Source organism: Empidonax traillii, unplaced genomic scaffold (assembly GCF_003031625.1).
Source record: "Empidonax traillii isolate 1590-97213 ecotype Southwest subspecies unplaced genomic scaffold, ASM303162v1 scaffold667:size605846, whole genome shotgun sequence".
Taxonomy (NCBI): domain Eukaryota; kingdom Metazoa; phylum Chordata; class Aves; order Passeriformes; family Tyrannidae; genus Empidonax; species Empidonax traillii.
In genome coordinates this window covers 236,328-259,005 of record NW_020955860.1, presented here as the reverse complement: position 1 = coordinate 259,005, position 22,678 = coordinate 236,328, and the positions used below count along the sequence as shown (strand labels likewise).

The 22,678-nt window shown below is 37.5% G+C and overlaps 1 protein-coding gene across 1 annotated transcript in view; it reads right to left on the bottom strand.

Moving 5' to 3' along the window:
- The window catches only part of ATP6V1H (ATPase H+ transporting V1 subunit H), a 47,510-nt gene that overhangs the window by 23,881 nt on the left and 951 nt on the right, over nucleotides 1-22,678 (bottom strand). The window contains 8 exon segments of the mRNA XM_027899448.1: nucleotides 1-158; nucleotides 1,589-1,686; nucleotides 4,227-4,280; nucleotides 5,351-5,455; nucleotides 8,261-8,374; nucleotides 13,339-13,428; nucleotides 14,525-14,627; nucleotides 21,741-21,867. Coding sequence (XP_027755249.1) covers nucleotides 1-158; nucleotides 1,589-1,686; nucleotides 4,227-4,280; nucleotides 5,351-5,455; nucleotides 8,261-8,374; nucleotides 13,339-13,428; nucleotides 14,525-14,627; nucleotides 21,741-21,844 — 826 coding nt within the window. The 5' untranslated portion in view covers nucleotides 21,845-21,867.

Sequence of the window (22,678 nt, the reverse complement as noted above, 5' to 3'; positions counted from 1 at the left end):
CTTTGACGGACTCCTGAAGAATATCCGATAGCACTGGGACGATATTATACCGTCTAAGATATTCACACATTTGAGGGCTAAATGCCAGCAGCCACACACAGAAAATCATCTGATACTGGAGCTGAAAACCGCATTTGTTGCTCAAGACACCCATGATGCTGAAAAATTGACATAGTACACATTTAATTTTTAAATAATGACTGTATAGATTGCAGATTTCCACCCTGAAACATTAAAAGAAATGGTTAACAGGAACTTATTGGAAAGAGCTGCTGAGGATGAGCATACAGTGCACACTTCACAGTACCCTGCATGACTACTTATCATTGTACAAGCAGCTTGTTCAGAAAGCTGTCTTTTAAAGATACAACTATTTTCTCCTTAGCCTGAGAGCCATAAAGCAGCTTTCCCCATGTGAACTGAGGTGGTACTGCATCCATCTTCAACTTCACTGAGACACTTTCTCCTGACATGTTTAGAGCATTATTTGTCATTCTAGGAGAAACAGAAAAACACGCAGCAACTCCTTCACAGTTAAGAAGGAGTAAACAGAACAAAATCTACACAAATTGAACTTGTTTCCTTAATTGTACCTCTCCACAGGAGTGTCTGAAAGGAGCTGAAGTACTCATTATTTAACAGTGAGTTCTCAGAAAATGGCTGATAAATAAAAATATACAAAGTACTGCTAGAAGGAAATAATATCACAAGATCTCCAAGAAGAAATCATGCAGAAGACATGTTCAGCTGAAGTTTTAAAAAATTATTAAGCAACTTATAGGTCCATCATGAAACAGCTAACTCAAAAAATAATCTATGTTCAAAATCACTGATATCAAGTTTAAGATGAACTTGTTGAAACACAGGCTTATTGAAATGCTTTAATACTTGATTAAAAAGCCTCCTTTATGAAAAAGGTTCTTTCGATAGTGTCATCTTGACACATACGAACTTGATCTGAAATTTTACTTCCCTGGCAACTTTGACTTTTCTCCATTTCACAATACAAGGGTATTTTTCATTAAAATGCAAATCATACAGCAACTATGCCCAACAGAGGCATGCGTGGCAGAAAAATTGTTTATAGATAAGCATCTTTTAAATAAGTTTAGTGCTACCATCCTAGCCTTATGCAAAGCTACTTATTAAGAGAATCTGGATAAAAGAAAAACTTCCTTGAAGTCACATGTGGCAAAAAATTGAGCTTAGCTCTAGAAAATGTTTTTCCTTTCACTAATATTTTCAGACTGAACACTTCCTAAGTCAAAGACAAAGATGATTGTCAGGTGCATTTCATTAATCCTCATTCTATTAAATAATAAACAGTGCCTCTTCAGCTGAAGACAAATGGGTACCTTACCCTTCACATACATATTTAAGCAGTTCTTCTTTAAAAGTGGCACTAAAGCCTCAACACAGCGAGTTTCATTTGTCTATTTGACTGTGTTAATGTTTGAAAACAAACCTCTTTGTACTCAAAACAGAACAGCTGCCTATTACAAGAGTTCTATTCCAAAAAAAAAAGGTCACTGGGGAATGTGCTATTGTAGGTGCAAGTATATCCATATAAATTGAAATAGATGCTCACCAATTTACTCCATCTGCTTCTACCCATGCAAAGCGATATTCATTGACCCTGAGCATCAGCTGCAGACATCCAGCAACACACTGTACATACTGGGAACTCTGGGTGAAGAGAACAGCACAACGTTTCTTACAAGAACAGGTAGTTACTAAGTGCTGAAGTTCAGTTGTCCAGATTAGGTTTACTGGCATAAATTGAGAAGAGTTCTGAATACTAAAGAAGTGTTACACAAGTGACAACACTTTACATTACTAGAACATGTGAACATGCCTTCCTTCAGTACCCATGAATGAAAGCTGTCTTCTGTTTGATTAGACTTCTCAGAGCCCTTTCATTCACAGGGTCAACTGTTATTCCACTGAGAAAACTTTGGAAAACAAATCAGCAAACTGGTTACCGAGCTTGAAGGACTTTGCTAGAGGTCACTGCAGAAATAGGAATCTTGTGCTTAGGTTCTTCCCACTCCAACTCAAAAGAGCAATGGTGCCCTCACAATTGCAAATTTTGCTATGTATTTGCCACACAGTACCATACTTATCATAATAAGATGTGTATTTAGACAAAAACAATGCCACCAGAAAAAAATGTAAACTGTGCTAAGAAAAGAATAAGACTAAATCTTTACCATCAGAAAAATGATGAGATGCACCAATGAACTCTATTTTTATTCATGAACAGTCACATTAAACAATTTTTCATCAGTAAAAACATATATTTTCTGTGTAGTAACACATAAGATGGGCTGCAGTTCAAAAATGGGGTTTGGTCAACACATTGATCCTCCCACTACAGCAACTGAAAAATCCAAAGGTGCAACAGCAATAGCATGTTTTTCTCTCTTCTTACTCAATTGTCAGCACTATCTTCACTAATACTCAGATATGCTGCTGATAAAATGGTTTTTTGGCGCTTTTTCTCCTATAAGCCTTTTTCTTCACTTAGTGTTTTGAAAGTCTTATGGCAGCTCACTCACATAACATAAGATCAAACATTTAAAACAGTTAAGCGATCCCATATGAAAAGAGACAATAAACAGAATTTAAAATAGAGAGTAACTCATTCAGTTTGTCTCTCATGAGAAATTCAAGACCTTTATGTAAAAACTAAGCCTGAACATCTAGGCCCATATCATCACACCGAACATTCATTTCCCTGGGTAAGTATTCACTTTCACACCCCATGCAAATAAAACAGCAATAAACACACAGACAGCTCTCCCACCCCAAACATTATATTACCTGCATCACCAACCTGTACACTACTGAACTTGGAGTTTGCTTTCATAAAAGCATTCTCATCCAACACTATTATAATTGAAATTTCATAATAGATTCCTGCCCTCATTTCCTGTATAAAATGCTACAACTGCATCTCTAATAAATTAGTCAGGACCTGCTTCAAAATCCTGTATAAGCTAGATATGAAACCTGAACACTAATGAAGTAAGGACAATACTTGCCCGATTTAATTATCCACGAACATATTTGCACTATCAGTTCTGCTGCTCGGGGACCCTGCTGTGGCACACAGCACATCCATGCTGTGCTACGGTACAACGAATGCAGATTTCCAAGCAAGTCAGAAGAGCTCCACAGTAAGTGATGTTCCATGCTGTAGAGCTACCTACTCTTTTAAGGCTGTGTGACAGAGGGCTGTCAGTCTAACAAAACCTAACAGTATGGCACAAAGATCTGCACATGAAATACTGAAATACTTCATCTTCACCCGCTACCCATGGTGATGCATAACAGTCTTTCATCTTTCCTACTCTAAACAGCAGACAGATGGCAATTTAAGAGGCTCTCCTCTACAGGAAGCTAACACTTTAAAGCAATGATTACACTTAGAACAACAACAAATTCCAGGTTAAGACTTTTGAAAAGCTGTGAACACTTTCAGGCTGCACAAGGAGCAAGAGATCAAATTGAATTCTACTCCTTATCCAAGAACTGTGATAAATCACCTCATCCTGCCACAACACCACAGCAAATCCAGTTAGGATGATTATTTGCATTTGTCACGCTGCGACAGTTCGTCTCCAGGCTCACCAGCCATTATAGCTACATGAAATTTAGTATATAAAAAAATAAATAAAAAAAAGGACAATCCGTTTTCCTTTGAATTCAAGCTATTCAAATATGAGAAGCTTACAGCTTTGAAAGTACTCTTGCAATTTCGTGCTACAATGGTTAAGTGGCAACATTAGCTTTAATGTCTGACATGCCCTTTCTGAGTTCAACATCGCCACAGCCAAAAGCTTCATATAGCCTTAGGTTTCTTCTACAAGTCCAACAGCTCAGTCCTAAACACACAGTATTGAATCACGGAATCATTTAGGTTGGAAAAGGCCTCTAAGACCACCAATTTTTTCAAGTTTTAACAAAAAGAAAGCTAGATACATCTACAGTTTTAACAGTTCAAACTAACTTGCGAAGTACATACTTTCACCGCCAACATTCTTTGTGAAATGAGAGTTTAAAAATACTTTTGTTTCTTGGCGCCATCACCTGGCACTCTGCTGTACAGTTCTGATTCGAAGTACTTCTTATCACTGACACCAGAACAGATCTGCACCTTAATGGAAGGAGTGGATATCACCTGCCCAAAATAGCAAATTCACAGATTTCAAAGATATACTCACATCACTTGTGGAGACTGCTCCTGTTTCCACAGAACCCCCTGTTCCACGCAGTTTCTAGCAAAAAAATTAAAAAGTTTAAAATCGGAACCTGTCTTTTACCCCTAAGGAACAGCTGTTATCAAGTTTCTTTTGGTTCTCCAATCTCTCTAGTCACAAAAAAAGAACTGATCTAGAATCTATTAGACAGTCTTCTTTCTCAATACATTGTCATAATGTATTATATTTATTTCCCAAGCACACTTTGCGTCTAGAAAAATATGCTTGGACATGATTCTAATATATCAAGATTTATATTTTATTTATGTGCAGATTTACTCAAGACATATTCAACTTAAGAATTTGAAAACTGTTCTTTTGAATCTTCCTGAAGGAAATTCCAACTTAAGATACTTATTCCAAAGGAAAAAATATAAAACTCCTTTTTAATAAACCCAGTTTAGAAAACTATGAAAAATATACAATTACTAAATCTACTGCATGTTTCTCCACTCTCCAGGATGCACTTCTGCTACAACACTACCTTAGAGAATGACACATCACTAGGTTTTAAAGGAAAAATCTCCAAAAATGAATACAAAGGAAAATGAATCATCATTGAAGGACAAGCCACAAGTAAGCAGTTCATACTAAGCTAATACCTTAAAATTATGTCCAAAAAAGTCAGAATTTATTTAATTTCAAGCGACAGGACTAAAAATAAAAGCTTTGTACTACAGTCAATTGGAAAAAAAGTTTTGACATTCAATTTCTGCTGCCATGAGATTTTTCTTCCCAGCAAAAAGTTCTGATGACCAAAACAACAGAGGCAAGTCAAAAACCCCCATCAAACATTTTCTCAGTGTCCAGAAGAAAAATTAGCGTTAACCAACAGAAAAAGCAAAAAGCTTTACTTATTTTAAATTTAAATTTCCAGGACTAGAGTAGAAAATGCTAAATACTAAGTTAAAAACTACATGCTTGAATAAAGGATATTTAGCTTTAAAAATGACAAAGTAAAATTCTATTAAAAAAAAAAAAAAACCAAACAACTAAAACTATACCCCTTGCTTGCACATCTATACATTCATATTCTTGAAAAATGTTTCCAAAGTCACTGTAACTTTTAAACTAAAGTAGCTTTTTACCTGTGAACTGAGTTGAGTTTTAATCCAGTTGAAATAGTAATTTAGGTCACTGCCTTCCATAAGCTCCCTTCCCCAAGCAGCCAGTTTGGCAATAATTCTTGCTGCCTGAAAAAAATAATAATAAACAGATTTTTTAAGCACGGCAATTTCAGAATTCAGTGAGAAGTCCTATAAGCTTTGGAAACCAAGTTTAGGGAAAGAATGGTCCCTTACAAAAATCCACCTCTTTTCTATATCTGGGACTCTTCGTGCCTAGTAATTTTGTTTCTTTTCAGCTCTCTGCTGCTTCTCCTTCCAGTAACTGGTTAATTTTCACAATGTTATATGTTACCCATAGCTGTTGAAGTTCACAAGGCACCATTGAAGAACTCAGAAGAAGACTGATTGAAGCTACCAATGGGCTACTGCTGTAGGACATCATTACACTCAGAATTGATCAACAGTAACACTTAAAGGCCTAACACACATGAGCAGGTTGGATTTAAGCAACTATGGCATATGGCAACACAAATGAGGACACAGTATTGAAGGTTTTTTGTACTTAAACTGAAGCAAGTCATCTTCAAGTAGGCAAAAGTTTCAAGCCCAGAAAAAGAAGAGCAAAAAAGAAACCCAAAGGGAAGGCAGAATTTAAGAATGAAGTTGAGGAGTAAAAATGTAGTCAGGTTAAAAATTTTCATGACGCCTATGGCTCAAGGATACTTGAAACAACAGGATATTTCTATGTCACCCTCTTCAAATTATATTTGAAGTAAATCTATGTTGTAGCCTGCAACTTATTTGCAAAAACATTTGAGCCAGCTCAGACATAAAAAGGTAGTGTAATGAATAAGCTATTGAAGAAGGGGTTCGTTTGCCTGCATACAGCTCCATGCTGGAGCGAGGAGACTTTCCACTTCACTGCTATCACATGTGCAGCAACACCACCACCGATTTCTAGAGGGATTACAAGTGAGAGTCTGGAAAAAATCTCTGCACTAAAATGCATCAAATCCCCTTCTGAATGCAATCAAATAACCCTGTAAATCCCTCCAGCTTTACAAGACAAGATATTAGCTCTCTAGTCTACCATGCTCCTGAGTTAAAACTGCTACCTGGCCCACAAATGAGAGACCATTTATGCTTAGCAGAATTTAAGCCTAGACAGAGGATAAGGATTTTTATCTGGCTAGAGAGATGCAATAACATGGCAACAAAAGCCCTCCAGTATGCATAGTAAGGAGGAAAATAAAATAAAAACAACAAAATAACACAATCCTAAAACTTGGTTTAGAAAACATTTATGTGCTTTAAAAAAATATGCACAAGAAGTGTGAAAAGGTATAATAAGGCAGTAAACTTAGTGTTTTAAAGTGGATGCACTTCACATGAGGTTCTCTGTGACTTGTGAAATTATTTGTATAGTTTTGCAGTACCTAAAGGAAACATTATCTGAAAAACACATCTCTGAGTGGAGAAACACTGAAGATAGAAATTTCCATTCCACACATTTAAAAGTCACCATTCCAGGGAGACTAATTAGGTGGCACTGCGAGGGGCCAAAAAAAAAAAAAAAATCAGACTTTACCTGCATATTTGGGAAATCAAAATTGTCTGAACTTGCTCAAACTGCAGTTTTGCAGGATGGGTCTTCAGCAGCATCACCACCAAATAAACCAAGAAACAAACTACACTAACCAGAAAAACCCCAGCCACCTCCTCCCTCAGCTGCACAAAGAAACCTGATTCACATCCACAGAGTCAATCAGTTAGATTAAAAAAAAAAAAAAAAAAAAAAAAAAAAAAAAAAAAAAAAAAAAAAAAAAAAAAAAAAAAAAAAAAAAAAAAAAAAAAAAAAAAAAAAAAAAAAAAAAGGAAGAAAAAAAAATCAAGTCTGACATTTTCCTTGAGAACAGGCCAGCTCACTGTTCAAGTTGCAGCACAGCACCAAACACAGTTGTACTGGTCACACCTAAGGGCAAACAGCATGACTTGCCCGGTGGAATCCCTGCACCAGTAAAGCCTAATGCAGGGCAGGTATGGGGGTTTGCAGTTTGATCCCTGATTTGATTCTACCATCTCATGCCAGCATAAACATATGCAGTGAAGAACAATTCACAGCCACGCAGCTTTCTCCTCTTCATGCCATAATGTAAGTTTCACTGGTGGAAACTGCAATCTTCACCAGGAATTCACAGTAATACAGCCACATTTTTGCCCAACGAGGAAAAAAAAAACCTGCCAATATGAAATAGCCAGTTCTTACCACTGATGACAGAAGAATTCCAGAAAAATTACTCCATATACATGAGCAGCAACCAGCAGCTCAAAACACAGCAGAAACCATACACCACACATGGTTGTACTGAGTTTGACTGGGAGGGACTTAATTTTCCTCATAGCAGTCCATATGACACCGTGGTTTAGACTGGTGTCCAAAACAGTGCTGATAACCTATCAGCGTTTTACCTGTTGCTGAGCAGCTTGCACAGCTTTCAGTGAATCAGCTGGTAATTTGTGCACATGAGAAAATAAAGTTCATCAAGGTAAAGATATTTTTCTTGCACAGGATGAGAACTTAAATGCTAGCATTTGTACAGCACTAGAGGCATTGACTGGCAGCTCTGATAAAAGGTAATTTTTCAGGTATGTCTTACTGTAATTAAGTAATTCTAAAATCCTTGCTTTTTTAAGTTTTTTAAGCATGCCCTAATCTCCCAGAAAAAAAAAAAAATGTCAGCAAACAATGTAAGTTCTGTTTCTAAAATGTGGCTAAATGAAGCCTGCATTAAGAATGACTCATCTAGACTGCAAGAGGGAAAACTTTTCATCTAGGCAGAAGTTTAGCTTCAAAATCCAAAATCTTCTGAAGAAAAATAGAACCAGCATTTTCCTCTACCATCTTCAGAGATAGGTTCATTTAAAACTTACCATATGCACAGTGAAGAGATCTTGTCGATTCAACATCGGCAGAAAATAGGACCATGCAGTGTTTTTACCACGCTTTGCATAATCAAAGAAGATGCAAACACGCTGATGATTTTCCTGTAAAAATTGGGAGAGGGGAAAAGAGGACACACTTGTAAAAGCATTCAATGTTAACACAGTTATTTGCTCCTCGTTACGTTGGCACACATTGTCAGAGCACATCCTGGTGTGAAAATCTTTCAGTTTCACAACTACTTGTGGACACAGTCCATCTCAGCACTTCGACATTATGGTTAAAGATCTGGCCCAGGGGAAACAAACCCTGGAATTCTGGTTACATCTCAGTACTCTTAACACCTGCCTGGGCAAAAATGGATATATCCATTTGAAAAAGCAATGAGAGAAATGAGAAACAAGATAATTACTGTCATTTTTAAAGAGGAACACTACTCTTCATCCAATCAATTATGCTTAATTAAAGTCCATACAAAGTTTTCCACGTGTTGCTACTTCTGCCCATGAGCCTGTTGTTCACCTTGGCTCCATGTGCTATAAGTGAAATTTTGGAGGCGTAAACTAGCCCTACCTCTGTATTTCTCTCAATGGCAAGTGAGCCTTTCTCTACCAGATGAGGTTGCAACTAATTCAGCAGTTCTGAGGCAACCTGCATACCTAAGAGAGGACACAGGGAAGGCAAAACTGTTTGAAACACTAACTGGGAAACTTGCATGAGAACAGTATCTCAGTCTCCACTATCCAAACATTTCAATTTTCGAAGTCCCCTAACTAGAAAGGCTTTTCTTCATCAGTTCTGCACCTTATTATTAACTGCATGGACAAAGACTCATCTAGGCAAGCCTCCTTGTTGGAATATCCATCTAAGAGGCACTAAGCACAAGATGACCCAAACGTATCTGTGATCCAAACACTGGCATCTTACTAAGCATCAGAGTTGCAACCAACCCTTCACTGAAACTATCTGGCTTTACCTCAACCACAAGTTTTCTCACTTTTATTCTTCTGCTTCTCTTCCCCATCCAGCTGGTAGATGAGTGAGCAACTGGCTGTGTGATACTTAGTTGCCAGCTGGGGCTAAACCACACCAGTACTGTACCACATGGGCTGCAAATTGCTGTCCTGATCACTGACTGGGGAGGCTGAGGTGTCACCAGTTATCTGCCAGCTCTCACCCTTACAATGATCAATGCTCTATATGGCATGTGTCAAAGAGCACACAGAAACGCTTTTGAAATTTGTTGTTTAAACTATGAAGTAAATAGAAAGATCTTAGGAACACAGTGTCTTGGTGGAGAGCTTGCACTCTGCAAGGGCTTGCTTGAGGAAAAATGGCATTCAATCAAATACATTACTGTTAGCATCTATGCTTGTGCTACTCAGTCTAGCTAAAAAAGATCAAAAATAACTAGATCAATGAGTTCCATTTACAACATAACTAAGGAGGAGACAGACAGGTCTGGAAGTAGAAATGTCAATCAAAAGTGTCAATCAAAAGACTCGTTTGGTTTGCTGTTAAGGTACAGGATTAAAGACAGGAGGGAAGGAGTGGAAAACTGCCTATGGCCCTGAAATCTGTAGTGTTGCACTTTCCTAGGCAGCTACTGACTACGCTGATAAAAAGAAAATCCCGAAGCTCTCACATCAACAGTTGAATAACTTAGCATCTGTCATTTCTGAAAAAGCATAATGAAGTTCACTTGGGTGGCACTACCTGCACCACCTACAGCGTAGGTTCTTAAAGATTTCATAAGTAACAGACTGTGCAGTGTGATGGGGTCACTAACCCAAAGAAATTGTTCCAAGAATTTATCATGTTTCCTCCAGGACTCCAGTATGCTAACACTCTCCATTTTCAGAAGTAAGTAGAATGACAATATTCTTACAAGGTAAACACCACATTAATTTCATATTTGCCAGAGTTCAAAAGAAATCTTTCTTAGAAAAATCATCAGATCCATAAGTAGAATTGCTGGAACAATCCTAGACACTCAGGTAGGCTTTCAGTGTGCTCAGAACACAGCTGATATAATTTTTACCACCTCATAACAAAAGCATAGAAAGATAACAGAAGAACCACAGCCAGTCCCTATCAACACAGACAAAACCTGGATACTGTTACCTGTGATAGTTTCTAGAAGTTTCAGCAATCAAAAGCAGCTTTCAAATATTATTTCATTAGTTCATCTCATGAAACTGCAGCGAACATCCATGCTCAAGGCAAATTTTACTCAAAGAGTCAACGGCACCATGACCTTGAACAATTTCTTGATTAAAATCTTTGAATGTACTGAATTAAGACTACTTGGACAAAGACAGGAGACTCCATACCTACTACAGTAAGGATAGGGCAAGATTACAAGAGCATGTAGTGACAGGACATGAGGGAATGGGACCAAATTGAAAGAGAGAAGGTTTAGATCAGATATTAGGAAAAAATTCCATACTCTGAGGGTGGTGAGGCACTGGAACAGGTCGCCCAGGGAAGCTGCGGATGCCCCATCCCTGGAGGTCTTCAAGGACAGGCTGGATGGGGCTCTGAACAACCTAGTCTAGTTGAAGGTGTCCTGTCCCAAGGAGATGATGACCGAGATGATCTTCAAGATCCCCTTTTAAGCCAAAGCAGTCTATGATTCTATGAAACTGTGAGTTCTTCTGCCTATGCAGCCTGCAGAGAACCTGCCTTAAACTCACAGTCACAGTCATTGGCCAATATCTTGCTTTCTGACAAGAATCTCACACCTTGAAAACATGCAACCAGGGGTCCATAAGGCATCGCTGACAGCACGTTCTACCACGTGAACATGATCAAAACAAAACAGAAGTCCTGTTTCAGCCTTGCTGCACAGAGATGTGGTAGATTAGGAAACCCCGGGAGGAAGCCACGCAGATGCCTGCACGCAAGCCCTCTGGGGCAGCAGCCAGACATCTCAGAATAGTGCATTCACACACAGCATTACAAAAGTCAGTGCAACCTTTCAAAAACTGAAGCAGAATTTCTAAAGTGAAAAAGGCATCCAAATTCAAACAAAAGCACATATGTAATGTGCACCATTATATATTAGCATATATCTACTCTCCTGTATCACTATAAAGCCTGGTCAATTTAAAGCCATTATGTTTAACATTAAGAATTCCACACATGCCACTTCTGTAGCAAGGTAAGGCCCTGAATAGCAATGTCATAAAGTCAAGATAACACATTCATCTAAACCACTAAGCAGAATCACAGAATATTTTGAGTTGGAAGGGACCCACTGAGATCATTAAGTCCAACTCTTCAGTGAATGGCCCATCCAGGGATCAAAGCCATGACCTTGGTGTTATTAGCACCATGCTCTGACCAACTGAGCTAACTGCAGGGTTTACAACAGAAACAATACAGCAAATAAGAGATTACTCAAAACTACTTGCTGTGACCACCTAGAACTCATGTAACTGTTCAAGAGTGGGCCAGTGGAAGCCTTCACCTGTGGGGTATTAATTCTACAGCACAGGAGATGATATGGGCTATCGTGTACTGTAGCTATAGGCTATGTGCTAACAGGAAAGTGCATAAGCAAAACAAGACCTACTAACACTCACAAAAAGTTTTGAAGAAGGGCAAGAGAAATTATTACTTCTGTGGCTACTGATTTCTTGCACAGAAAGTGAGACTTATTCCTCACAAAAGTAGCTATAATAAACAAAGTTCTCACACATTGAGACAAAGTTTGTCATCAAATGCTAAATGAAAACCAAAACAAGGTGCTCCCAACTCAGTGTGACAATCAAGAAATGACACTGAGGCTCCTTTTTGTCTTCTCTCCTTCTTGATGTTTGTGCCACACTTGCAAAAAAGTAAATCTAAAGACGAAGAGGTCAGAGTGACAAAGCTACATAAATTACAAAGCTACATAATTTACAAAGCTAAATAAATTGTCACCACCACTAGCTATTATCCTAGATGTCAGAGCACTCACTAAGGACTCTACTATGCAGACAAGCGCCTGAAAGAAACCCCAAGTTATACGTACTGTGGAGTGGTTCACACTTCTCAAGTTGCTGTTGAAATACTAAATGCTCAGAGCTGGCATCAGAACTCACATGGTTCACCTCCTAGGGTGATGACCTAAACCAATATCATTACATACATTTCACTGTCACCTTGTATCAAATATAACATGAAACAGGAGAAGAGAAACTGTCAAACACAGATAGTTTATGTAAATACCAGGAGAAAAACCTCACACTACTCAACCCATCTTGTTACATCATCACTCCAAACACTTCTCTTAGCCTACTTCAGAGCAAGCAAATGTAAAAGCAGGATTATCTGACTGAGTAAAGCCTTGCCTTCCGTTGTCCCAGACAGCTCAGCAGTCCTGAGACCAAATTTAATAGTCTACTCTCATAAGCCTCTGTATCCCACAGCTACAAAGAGCTGTATACTACATTAATTCAAAAGTTCCTGGTATATAACTAACCTAACTTATTCTGGAAACCTGAAGCTGCAGAGACTACACTTTCTTGCTGAAGGTGGCCAAATTAACACCTTCATAGGAAAAGCCTCAACAACTTGAAGTTAGAATTTCTACACAACAGGAAAGGCTGAGGTCTCAGGTCACATTATCTTAGAATCATTTAGGTTGGGAAAGACCTTTAAGATCATCAAATCCAGCTATTAACCTAACACTGTCAAGTCCACCACAATATATGCCAGTACAATAAGTCCAAAAAGCATTTTAAAAAAATTATGCAAATCAGGATCACAAAAAAGAAACTGCTATGCAATACCAGCCTTAACATCCTGGTTCTGCATTAAACAAGGTTGATAACCCACAGACATGCATACAGGTATGTTTTATTTCCAGATTTTAAACATACAGATATATATATATATACACACACACACAACTAAATTATCCTTACAATTTTAGATCCAACATTTAATCCCTGAAGACAAGATCTGAAAATTTAAAAGAATATTTTTAACACAGCATGACAAACACCTGAAGAGACATAAATGAAGGAAACATTCAAGCATGCATTTAAAGACTTAAAAATAATACAGGTTATTGACCTACTTGCAGCATATCATCAACCATTGTCAGAATGTACTGAACAGTCTGTTCCTTGGAGATATGAGTCATCAAGTTTATAAATGTTTTAGCACACTAGAAAATAAGAGAAACATTAAAATTAATATTAGCAATTGTCTTCATTCCTTTCGATAATATAAAACAGGAGCTCATTAATTCACAGTTAAGTCTTACATAAGCACTGAGCATCCCAACATCTTACTTAATTGCAGTAAGAGATGAATACATCTGACATTATCCCACAAAGAAAATTTTCTGTCACATTGATCGTTACCCTTTACAAATTATTTTATGGTTTTCAAATGAAATAAGTACTCGCTAGGGAAAGTCACCGAGATGCTTTGTTGGAAGTCAGATTAGAAAAGTGTCCCTCAGCGTCCTTTTCTATGGCAGTGAGAAGATCTGAGTAAATTGACAGAAGAGCAACAAACTCAGACACAGTTTAAGAAAGTTGCAGCAATATGAATGGGAGGAGGGAAGACAGGTCACTCTTGTCTCTTCATTTACTATATACCTTGTGGGCAAATCTTTGTTCCTATTTGTGCTTGCCTCCTGAATTATTTTACAAATTCAGCAACAGATATTACAAGCTGAAATAGTTTCAGCACTACTTCTTCCTTCCCCTTCACTACATACAACCTAAAACTGAGAGAGTTTCAGTCCTGGATTCAGTCCTGAACCAGCTCTGTCCCATGCAGATGCCTCGTATCCTACCATGCTTAAAATGACACTAGACACCTGTGTTTAACTGAATCCACCTTAGCAGTCAGTGGATTCCATTGCTGGAACTAAATTATTATTACTCAGCTAACTAAGCAGAAATCTCACTGGTAGCAGCCAACATCAATAAACTATAAGGAAAAAAGCTTTTAAAAAGTGGTTCAAGTACAAGTGTGCATGATTAAGTAAACTGGGATGAGGAAAGACTTGAGCTGGCTTGTCCCAAAACAGAGTTAAAGTCAGATGACATGTGATAATTCTTTAATAGGTTTAAAAAATAACATCCAACCTATAACCAAGGGAGAAAAAAAAAAGAATTATTATAGCAAGTTTTATACTTATTCCTTAACATCTTAACTGTATACAACCAACAATAAATTAAGAATTACTATGAAAATTTCCTTTCATCTTTCTCCCCAAAAGAGAGAACATTAAAAGAAAAGGAAGTTACTTGATTGCCTTCTGTTTGCAACAACTCCTGTTTTTCTTCTGGACTCCTTTTCTGTTCAAATCTTTGAATAAATTCACAGTCTTCACCTGAAATCATCTGCCCTCTGAAAAACAAAACATGAAACCGTAAGTAACACGAACAATAAGTTTGAAATAATTGTACTAGGTTCACGTGGCAAGGTTTTGGTAGTGGGGTGGCTGCTATGAGAAGACAGCAAAAGCGTTCCCGATGTCATACAGAACCAGTTCTAGCCAGATTCAGGACAGACCCACCACGAGCCAAAGCTGGGCCACTCAGTGATGAGAGTAACATTTCTGTGATAATATATTTAAGGAGTAAAAACTGCTGTACAGCAGTAGCCATGAGACAGGACTGAGAATATGTGGAAGAAGATTATAACACATACCATGAATAACAGTCTAATCCAACGAAATAAGTGCTAAAAACAAAACTAACTGTTATTTTAAGTTTACCATAAGCACTGAAGAGACTTGGAAGGAGGAAAGAGAACATGGTCATTAATTTACTTTTATCTTTTGCTAATTACAACACTTCAGCTTTTCCTGGTAGTTTCACACTACTTGCACATCACAAGAAATAATGAACTTGCCAAAACAGTACAATCAGATACTCTTCAGGTAAGAACACTAATTGTAAACCAATTAGTCCTAAAAATATCCAAGACTTTAACAGGTGACTGCCTGTACTAGGTAATACCAGGGGTGCTACAGGAAAGAAGAAAACTGTGCACATTATCATCAATACAAAAGTCACTGGGGATAAAAGCATGACACATTGCTCTGATTCAGTTATTTCCAAGACTCATCTTCTCTTAATATTTCCACTGAATCAAATGCCTCTTCCACTTTGCAAAGCTATGTAGCATGGACTCTTTTAACCTATCTTTTTCTCATCAAGGTCACTTTTCAGATGTTCCATGACTAGAGGTTACATTAAAATACTTGTAAACTTACAGGAAATGTTTCCTTTTTATTTTTTCCAATTGGCTCACCTGGATTCTTGACATACAGAAACAAATTAGATCTACAATGTGTTCTTATCTTTCATCTTTCTTAAATGATTACATCTTGAGTAGGCCTCATCATTGAGCCATATTTTACCAATTTACTATTCAAGCAAAGAACATAAATAGCCTAGCACCACGTGTGCTATTCCTGTATTCCAGCTGCTTTATCCTAATACGCACTGAAGAAAAGCAACTAAGATTTACTAGATGATAGACTCACAAAGCCAGTGGTAGGGTAGTCTCGACTTATTTCTACAAAACCATAACTAAGTATGGATGAACTATATTTGATTAGCTGATGAGGATCATGCTGCTAACACATGCCTTTTAGATGGACCAATATTCTTTCTTCTCTATTTAGGATGGATTCGAGTAGTTGTGGAAAGATGAGGACAATTCACCTGCCACAAATACTGGATTTAACGACCCATAACTAGAAGCCTCTTATGCTTCAAACAATGCTGGTCAAGCCACAGATGGATGGATTATATTGATATAAAAGCAATGAGATAAGAAATAAGAAAATTGCCACTTACAAAACACTTCAAAGCCAACACAAGGTGAAATTCTTAATTTTCAGCTTTAATGCTGGAGAAAGCCTCATGAAGAGAGATGCTTCTTTATAGCCAAGCTATTAGAAGAGGTCTGCCAAGTGGCAAGGAAAAAAGCTTTCAAGTTTTTGCTTTTATCTTACATTAGACCGCAGGTGAAAAAAATAAAGAAAAAAAGATGCAGGGATTGATATTGCCTTGAGAAAAAAAGACATTAGCATTTACTATTGCTTTATTAGGATTTATTGCTTTATTAGTATCATTCAAAAGACACCTTCCAACCCATACAAAACATTAAAAGGGATCTGACAGCTTTGTAAACCAGTTGCTAATATCTTGTCAGGGAACCCATACACATAATTAATAGTTCTAGTAATTTCAAATGCATCTATTTCCATTCATCTCATTTTAATATTGAAATAATTGATTATGTAGTAAACCTCAGCAACCACTGGAGGGGGAAAAAAAAAACCAACAACGAACCACAAGAAAATGCAGATCAGCCTCAGACAGCTGGTATCAGGTCCCATGATCCTATTACACATCTTCCTCATCCTCTTTTAAAAGAGAAAGGAATTTTCCCCGCACCTTTACAAAAACGAGTAACCAAAGCTTCCTTCTATCCCTAACAGGAATTCAATTTGTTATTTTCCAGGATGTGTCTAACATCCTTTTGATGTTGACTTTTGTCAACTGACAGGAGTCACTTTGAGCTTCAGCTGTGCCTTGGTTTCAATTGGGAGAGAGTTAATAGTCTTCCCAATGGCTGGCACAGTGCTGTGTTCTAGTTTTAATATAAATCCTTTTGTTGCTGTTATTTTATATTAGCAGTAGTATTACTTCCCCTGCCTTTCCTGTCCTATTAAAAATCTCTTTATCTCAACACATGATTTTTCCTTTCCCCGCCAGTTCTCTCCCCATTCCCCTGTGGTGGGTGAGGAGCGAGCAAGCAGCTGTTTAACTACCCGCTAAGTTAAACCACAACAGGCTGTCTGAGCACATCAGGTTTAGAGCAGGAACCCTGGAACAACATTTCAAAGCTCTGTGCTTGAGATACCAAGGCCTGCCTTTGAGAACACCAGCTACAGGAGAGTAAAATGAAAAGATTTAGAAAGCATGAATTTGCAAGACCACCATTTTTAAAACCTCTTGGTCTCTCAGTATGATTCAGGAACTTGTGACTCCTTCTTTTAATTATGCATTTCCTCCAGTAGCTTTTGTTCCTTTTTTTGTTTGTATGATTTAACAAAAGACACTCTAGAGGTCAGAGTATTTTTGTTTAATTTTTATTTTGGATTTTTGGTGGTTTTTTTTGGTTGATTGGTTTTGTTGTTATTGCATTTAATATTAAAAAAATTACTACAGCAAATATGAAGCTCAAATGAAGCCATAATTTCTTTTATCTAGGTTTCTACAATACTTTGCATGTACCTCGAAACACTAATTTTATACAACTGCTCAACAGTTTTAACATATACAAACTTAAAACACTAAAACAGGTTGAATGTACTCTATAAGACTAGACCAGATTAAAAAAAAAAACCACAAAAAAAAAAAAAAAAAAAAAAAAAAAAAAAAAAAAAAAAAAAAAAAAAAAAAAAAAAAAAAAAAAAAAAAAAAAAAAAAAAAAAAAAAAAAAAAAAAAAAAAAAAAAAAAAAAAAAAAAAAAAAAAAAAAAAAAAAAAAAAAAAAAAAAAAACAACAACAAAACCCACCACCACCACCACCACCAACAAAAACACACACTACAAATTAGAAAACGTCTATATTTCCTCTAACACAAGACTGGCGTTCAAAGTCTGAGATATTCAACCACTTTAGAAGGTTCCTCCACTCCCAGGAACATAGAATAGATATTTTAAAATCAGAATTCGCACACATGTATGTGAAATACTTGAAGACACATGGGAAGCTATTTACAAATTAGCCAACAGGTATAATATGAATATGAATACTTGAATGATATGAATATGAATACTTGATTAAATATGAAGTACTGTCAAATGCTGTATGTCTAGAAAATCTAGAGTGCAGTAAAATGCAAGTTAAATTCTGAAACAAGTTCATTTTTCTACAGAACTCATTTACTACCCTTAGAAAGCAAAACCAAACCTACTTCAAGCAAGCCAACACACCCTCCCCAAAGGCATTCTGACACCGAGGCAAACACTGAAAGCAACCACAAAACGGTCACTTACTATATTTTCAACCCACAAAGGGCATCTACACCTCGAAACTGCTACAGGTCTCAAGATCTAAAGGCAAGAAAGTCTGTACAGAACTAATGCCTTCAACTACATTTAGTTTCCAAAAGGTTGGCAGACCTACACATCACCTTCCACTGCTCCAAGTTTTGCTACTTCCTTCTCCCTCAGGTACAGACACTAGCTTAAATTCAACACAAAGAAAGGGTAAATTTTAGCACCAGGAAACAAATTATCTTTTTCCACAGCCTGATTTCGTAGGGAGCAGTGAACACACTAGCAGACTGATAATATGTACAGTTGTCATACTTAAATACCTCACTTTTGTACCAACTGTATACAGAAAAAACATCCGAAGTCAGCAAATGTGTGTTAGCATAGTTTGATACTTAATTTACAGTTACAACCTTCAGAGGTGGAATAAACACTATGTCAGTTAATCTTTAGCTTGAACTAGCTCTACAAGAGAAGTCAGGCCACTACAGTCTGACCAGCTACTGGTGAGCCATTTAATTTTTGCGCTGAAGAACAGAGAGAGCAGAAAAGAACTTCAGAACACCTTACTGTGTGACCCAGACTCCAAAGCTGTTGCAACCAATGCAATCTTTAAAGCAGCTTTATACACACAACTGCCACAGCCAGGGGGGAAGAAATTTCATCAGAATTTCTTGGGAAGTTCTTTGACTTCAATTAAATAAATACTACTTACAGCTTAAGGAGTACAAGTTATGTGATGCCCCAGCTGATGTGTTAAGAACTTAGAGAAAACAAAAATATTTCCTCTAATGTAAAAACATCTGAAGACTTAAGTGTGCCTTCATATATTTACATGCAAGTGTACCACACTAAGTGCACCAGCTGTCAGAACAAGGAGCTCAAAAGAAAGTGTCCTTCCAAGTCACCAGGACCGCATTTTCCTTCTGCTCTACAGCTCAAAAACACACCAATCTGAGCTGCCTCTAACAGGTGCATCAGGAGAAAGTTGGTTTTTTTTTTTTTTTCCACTCATGCAATAATGTGCTTCTTTCTACAAAAGAGTCGATACAGCTGCATTGATTGACTTTTCACGAAATCCCTTAAACTCACTATCACATTCCTCAAAGAATCATAGAACAGACTGGGTTGGAAAAGACCTCCAAGATCATCAAGTCCAATCCCTGATCCAACTCCAATTACTATATCATGGCACTAAGGGCCACGTCCAATCTCTTTTTAAAAACCTCCAGGGATGGTGAATCCACCACCTCTCTGGGTAGGCCGTTCCAATGCCACTAATGCGGCATTGACACTATCACATCCAAGCCTGTCCATTGTAAAAAGGGTATGTCCAACAGAAGCTATGATTTTATTTCCTCTTCAGAAGCACAAAAAGTTTTGCTGACATTTTTCAATAACTAATTATAAGAAAACTTCTCAGTCAAGAAACTACAGTTACTTCACAATGTTCCACAATCCCTCTGGCACCATTTAAGTCAATCCTTGAGCTACTTCAGCCCCACACTGACAGGTTGCTATCAGTTAATACAAGACAGAAAGATTACATTCAGTTCAAAGCAAAAACAAAGAGGACACACTGTCATTGACATACAAAGTGCACCAAGCAGTCTCACAATCTGATGGCAAAAAACACTAGCCAGATGGAATACAACAGCCTCCAGAACTTGGTTGACTCAAAGAGAGGAAATATATATATATTTTCTTTCATAGATTCAGAAACAAAACAAATTCAAATTCTACAGGTAGAATCCTGAGAAAGAACCCTGCCTCCTGATAAGATGCTATATAAAAATTTGGTGAAAGATTTATAAACAAAACTCCCCCCCATCCTTGTACAGCACCAGAGAAAGAGAATCCCAAGAATGAATGAAAATTATAAAAAGTACAGTCAAACAAATATTACTATATGAATACTGAAAATACAACTTCTTGTCAAACAGAACCATCCCTTATACCAACAAAAGCAACAGATTAATCTCGCCAGCCCTACAGCAAAAACCACCAAAGAAGCAGTGAAAGAGTCTCATGTTCACTTACATTAGCAGTGTACAACCGTACTCCCCCTTTCATCACAAGTCACTGCAAACTTGCCACTAGGACAGCACAGGAACAGCTGCTCAGGACACGCTTTCTACCAGATGGATAATAGGGCACACAGTAACTGCAAAAGCCATAATTTGAAAACTGCTTGGTAGCTGTCACTGTCAAGTTACCACATCAACCTTCCTCTCTTGCCTGCCAAGCCACTGAAGTATCACCCTATAAACTGAACCAGGAACTGATCCATCTTAAAAACAGCCTAAAAAGAGAAGTTCCCTCAGTGGATCAGTTCCTTTATCCAGATGTATAATGCAGATATACAACACAAAGAGGACAAAAATAACACAATTCAATGTATGGAATAAGCAAGCCTGAGATACACAGGAAAGGGCAAGCAGGTAGTCATTAGTAAGCTCCTACTGGGTTAGCATTTCTCAGCTTGCATGTGTATGTACAGTCTTGCAGGTTACCTTAATATACAACATTTCTTTACATATGTATGACAGCGATCTAAAAAAGAATTTTTTAAGTGGTGTAATGTTGATAATTACAAAGCATCATCAGTATGGTTCACATCTCTACAGTCATGGAGATTTCTGTCACTTTAGCTACAGAGCAATGAGCTATGAAGTAATTTGCTAATATATGTGGACCCTCATGAGACAACAGCAATAAAAATACTGACAAAGCGTAAATAAGTCCTTCTCATGAGGAAGGCGTGGCTGCAAAAATATTGCATTTCACTCTGGAGTACAAAGGACTACTGAAGGTCTGTTTCTGCTCCCTGTTCCCTACTTCATGCATAAATCTATCTTCCTCAGTTTGTCCTTATATCCTCTTAGGAAACTATTTCTCTTGCTACACCTAGTGCCATCATATCCAAGCCAAAGTGAACTCTGAGCTTACCTGAAACAGCAGCACAGCTCTCCCCACACCAAAGTATTTGTTTCACCCTACTCCCTGATTTACTTGCTTCAACTGCTCTCCAGTACTGCTCTTCCTATACTACCAGTCCAGTTTTGCTAGTATAATTTGTGTTCCCACAAAATGCACTTCAGCAATTGAGATAACAGACCTGCATATAAAACAATTATTACCGCAAACTTTTCTTAATTCAGTCTTCATCCAACAAGGCTAAACTTGAGAACGGCGTTTGAATGAGGAGGGGAAAAAATGGACAGTTATACCACACACTTGTGCAAACTTTTTTCCTCTTCTGGTAATAAGTCATAAGAAAATGTTCCACAACCACTTCCATTTAATGTGGACTTTTACCAACTACTTCCATGGAATTAAGGCAGAACGTTCTTTGCTGCAACCCGATCTTCCAATTCAGTGTAAAATCTCAAGAAGTCTAACGTTAAGAGGGAAGAAGTACGTGGGAAGTTTTTACTTACTGGAGATACGACTGCCAGTTTACTTTGTTTGCCCGAACTTCAGCAGCTTTGGCAGCAATGATGTTTGTTGGGACAGCAGCATCTACAGCACCTCGGATATCCATCCTGACCGGTAATTACAATGCACCTAGAAATGCAAGTCAGATTTGAGGCCTCTTATTACACTATTAAAGACCAGAGTATCTGTCCAATATTTTAAAGAAATACAAATAAAAATCTGTTTTCAGGTATCCCATTCCCTAAAACTGTACTAAGTACTTTCTGAGTAATCAAAGTTCTGTAAAGTGTTTAAAATGTGCATTACCTGAAACAAAAATAAGCCATACCTACAGACGAAACTGTAGACAACTGTAAGTTTGCTAAAACAAAAGACATATACCATTACTAAATAACTTCCAGTCTTGTATTTCCTCAAACAACAAAAAGAAGTTATTCGAATAAAGACTACTCTTCTGCAACATCCAAGCAGCCCCACAGATAACAAAAGTTATCTTCCTTCCAAAGCACGGCTAAAATTGAGTGCATACTCTCTCCATCCTCACACATTAGGACTAATGTACTTCCCCTATTTGTCTAAGAGTATTTAGACATTAGAAATACATGAACTACAATTTCAAGGGAAAAAAAAGCCTTTAAGTATATAAATTAAAACTCAATCTACACAGACCGACAAGAAAATTAAGATCATTACTGTAAAGAAAGCAAATCTAAAAATAAATATGAACAGAAGCTCTTCATCAGAATACACCACATACCACAGACAGTGACCTTCACCACTTCTTCCTTCTTCCTTTAGTCACCACCTGACTTTGATGCCAAAACAAGAAGTGTGTTTGCAGAGCCTTCAGACCCAGCTGGAGCTGGAATTCTTTACAACCTAAACTGCACCCAAGCCTCTCCATGCAGCCTGTTTCTGGACTGTTCTGACCCCCCCCCCC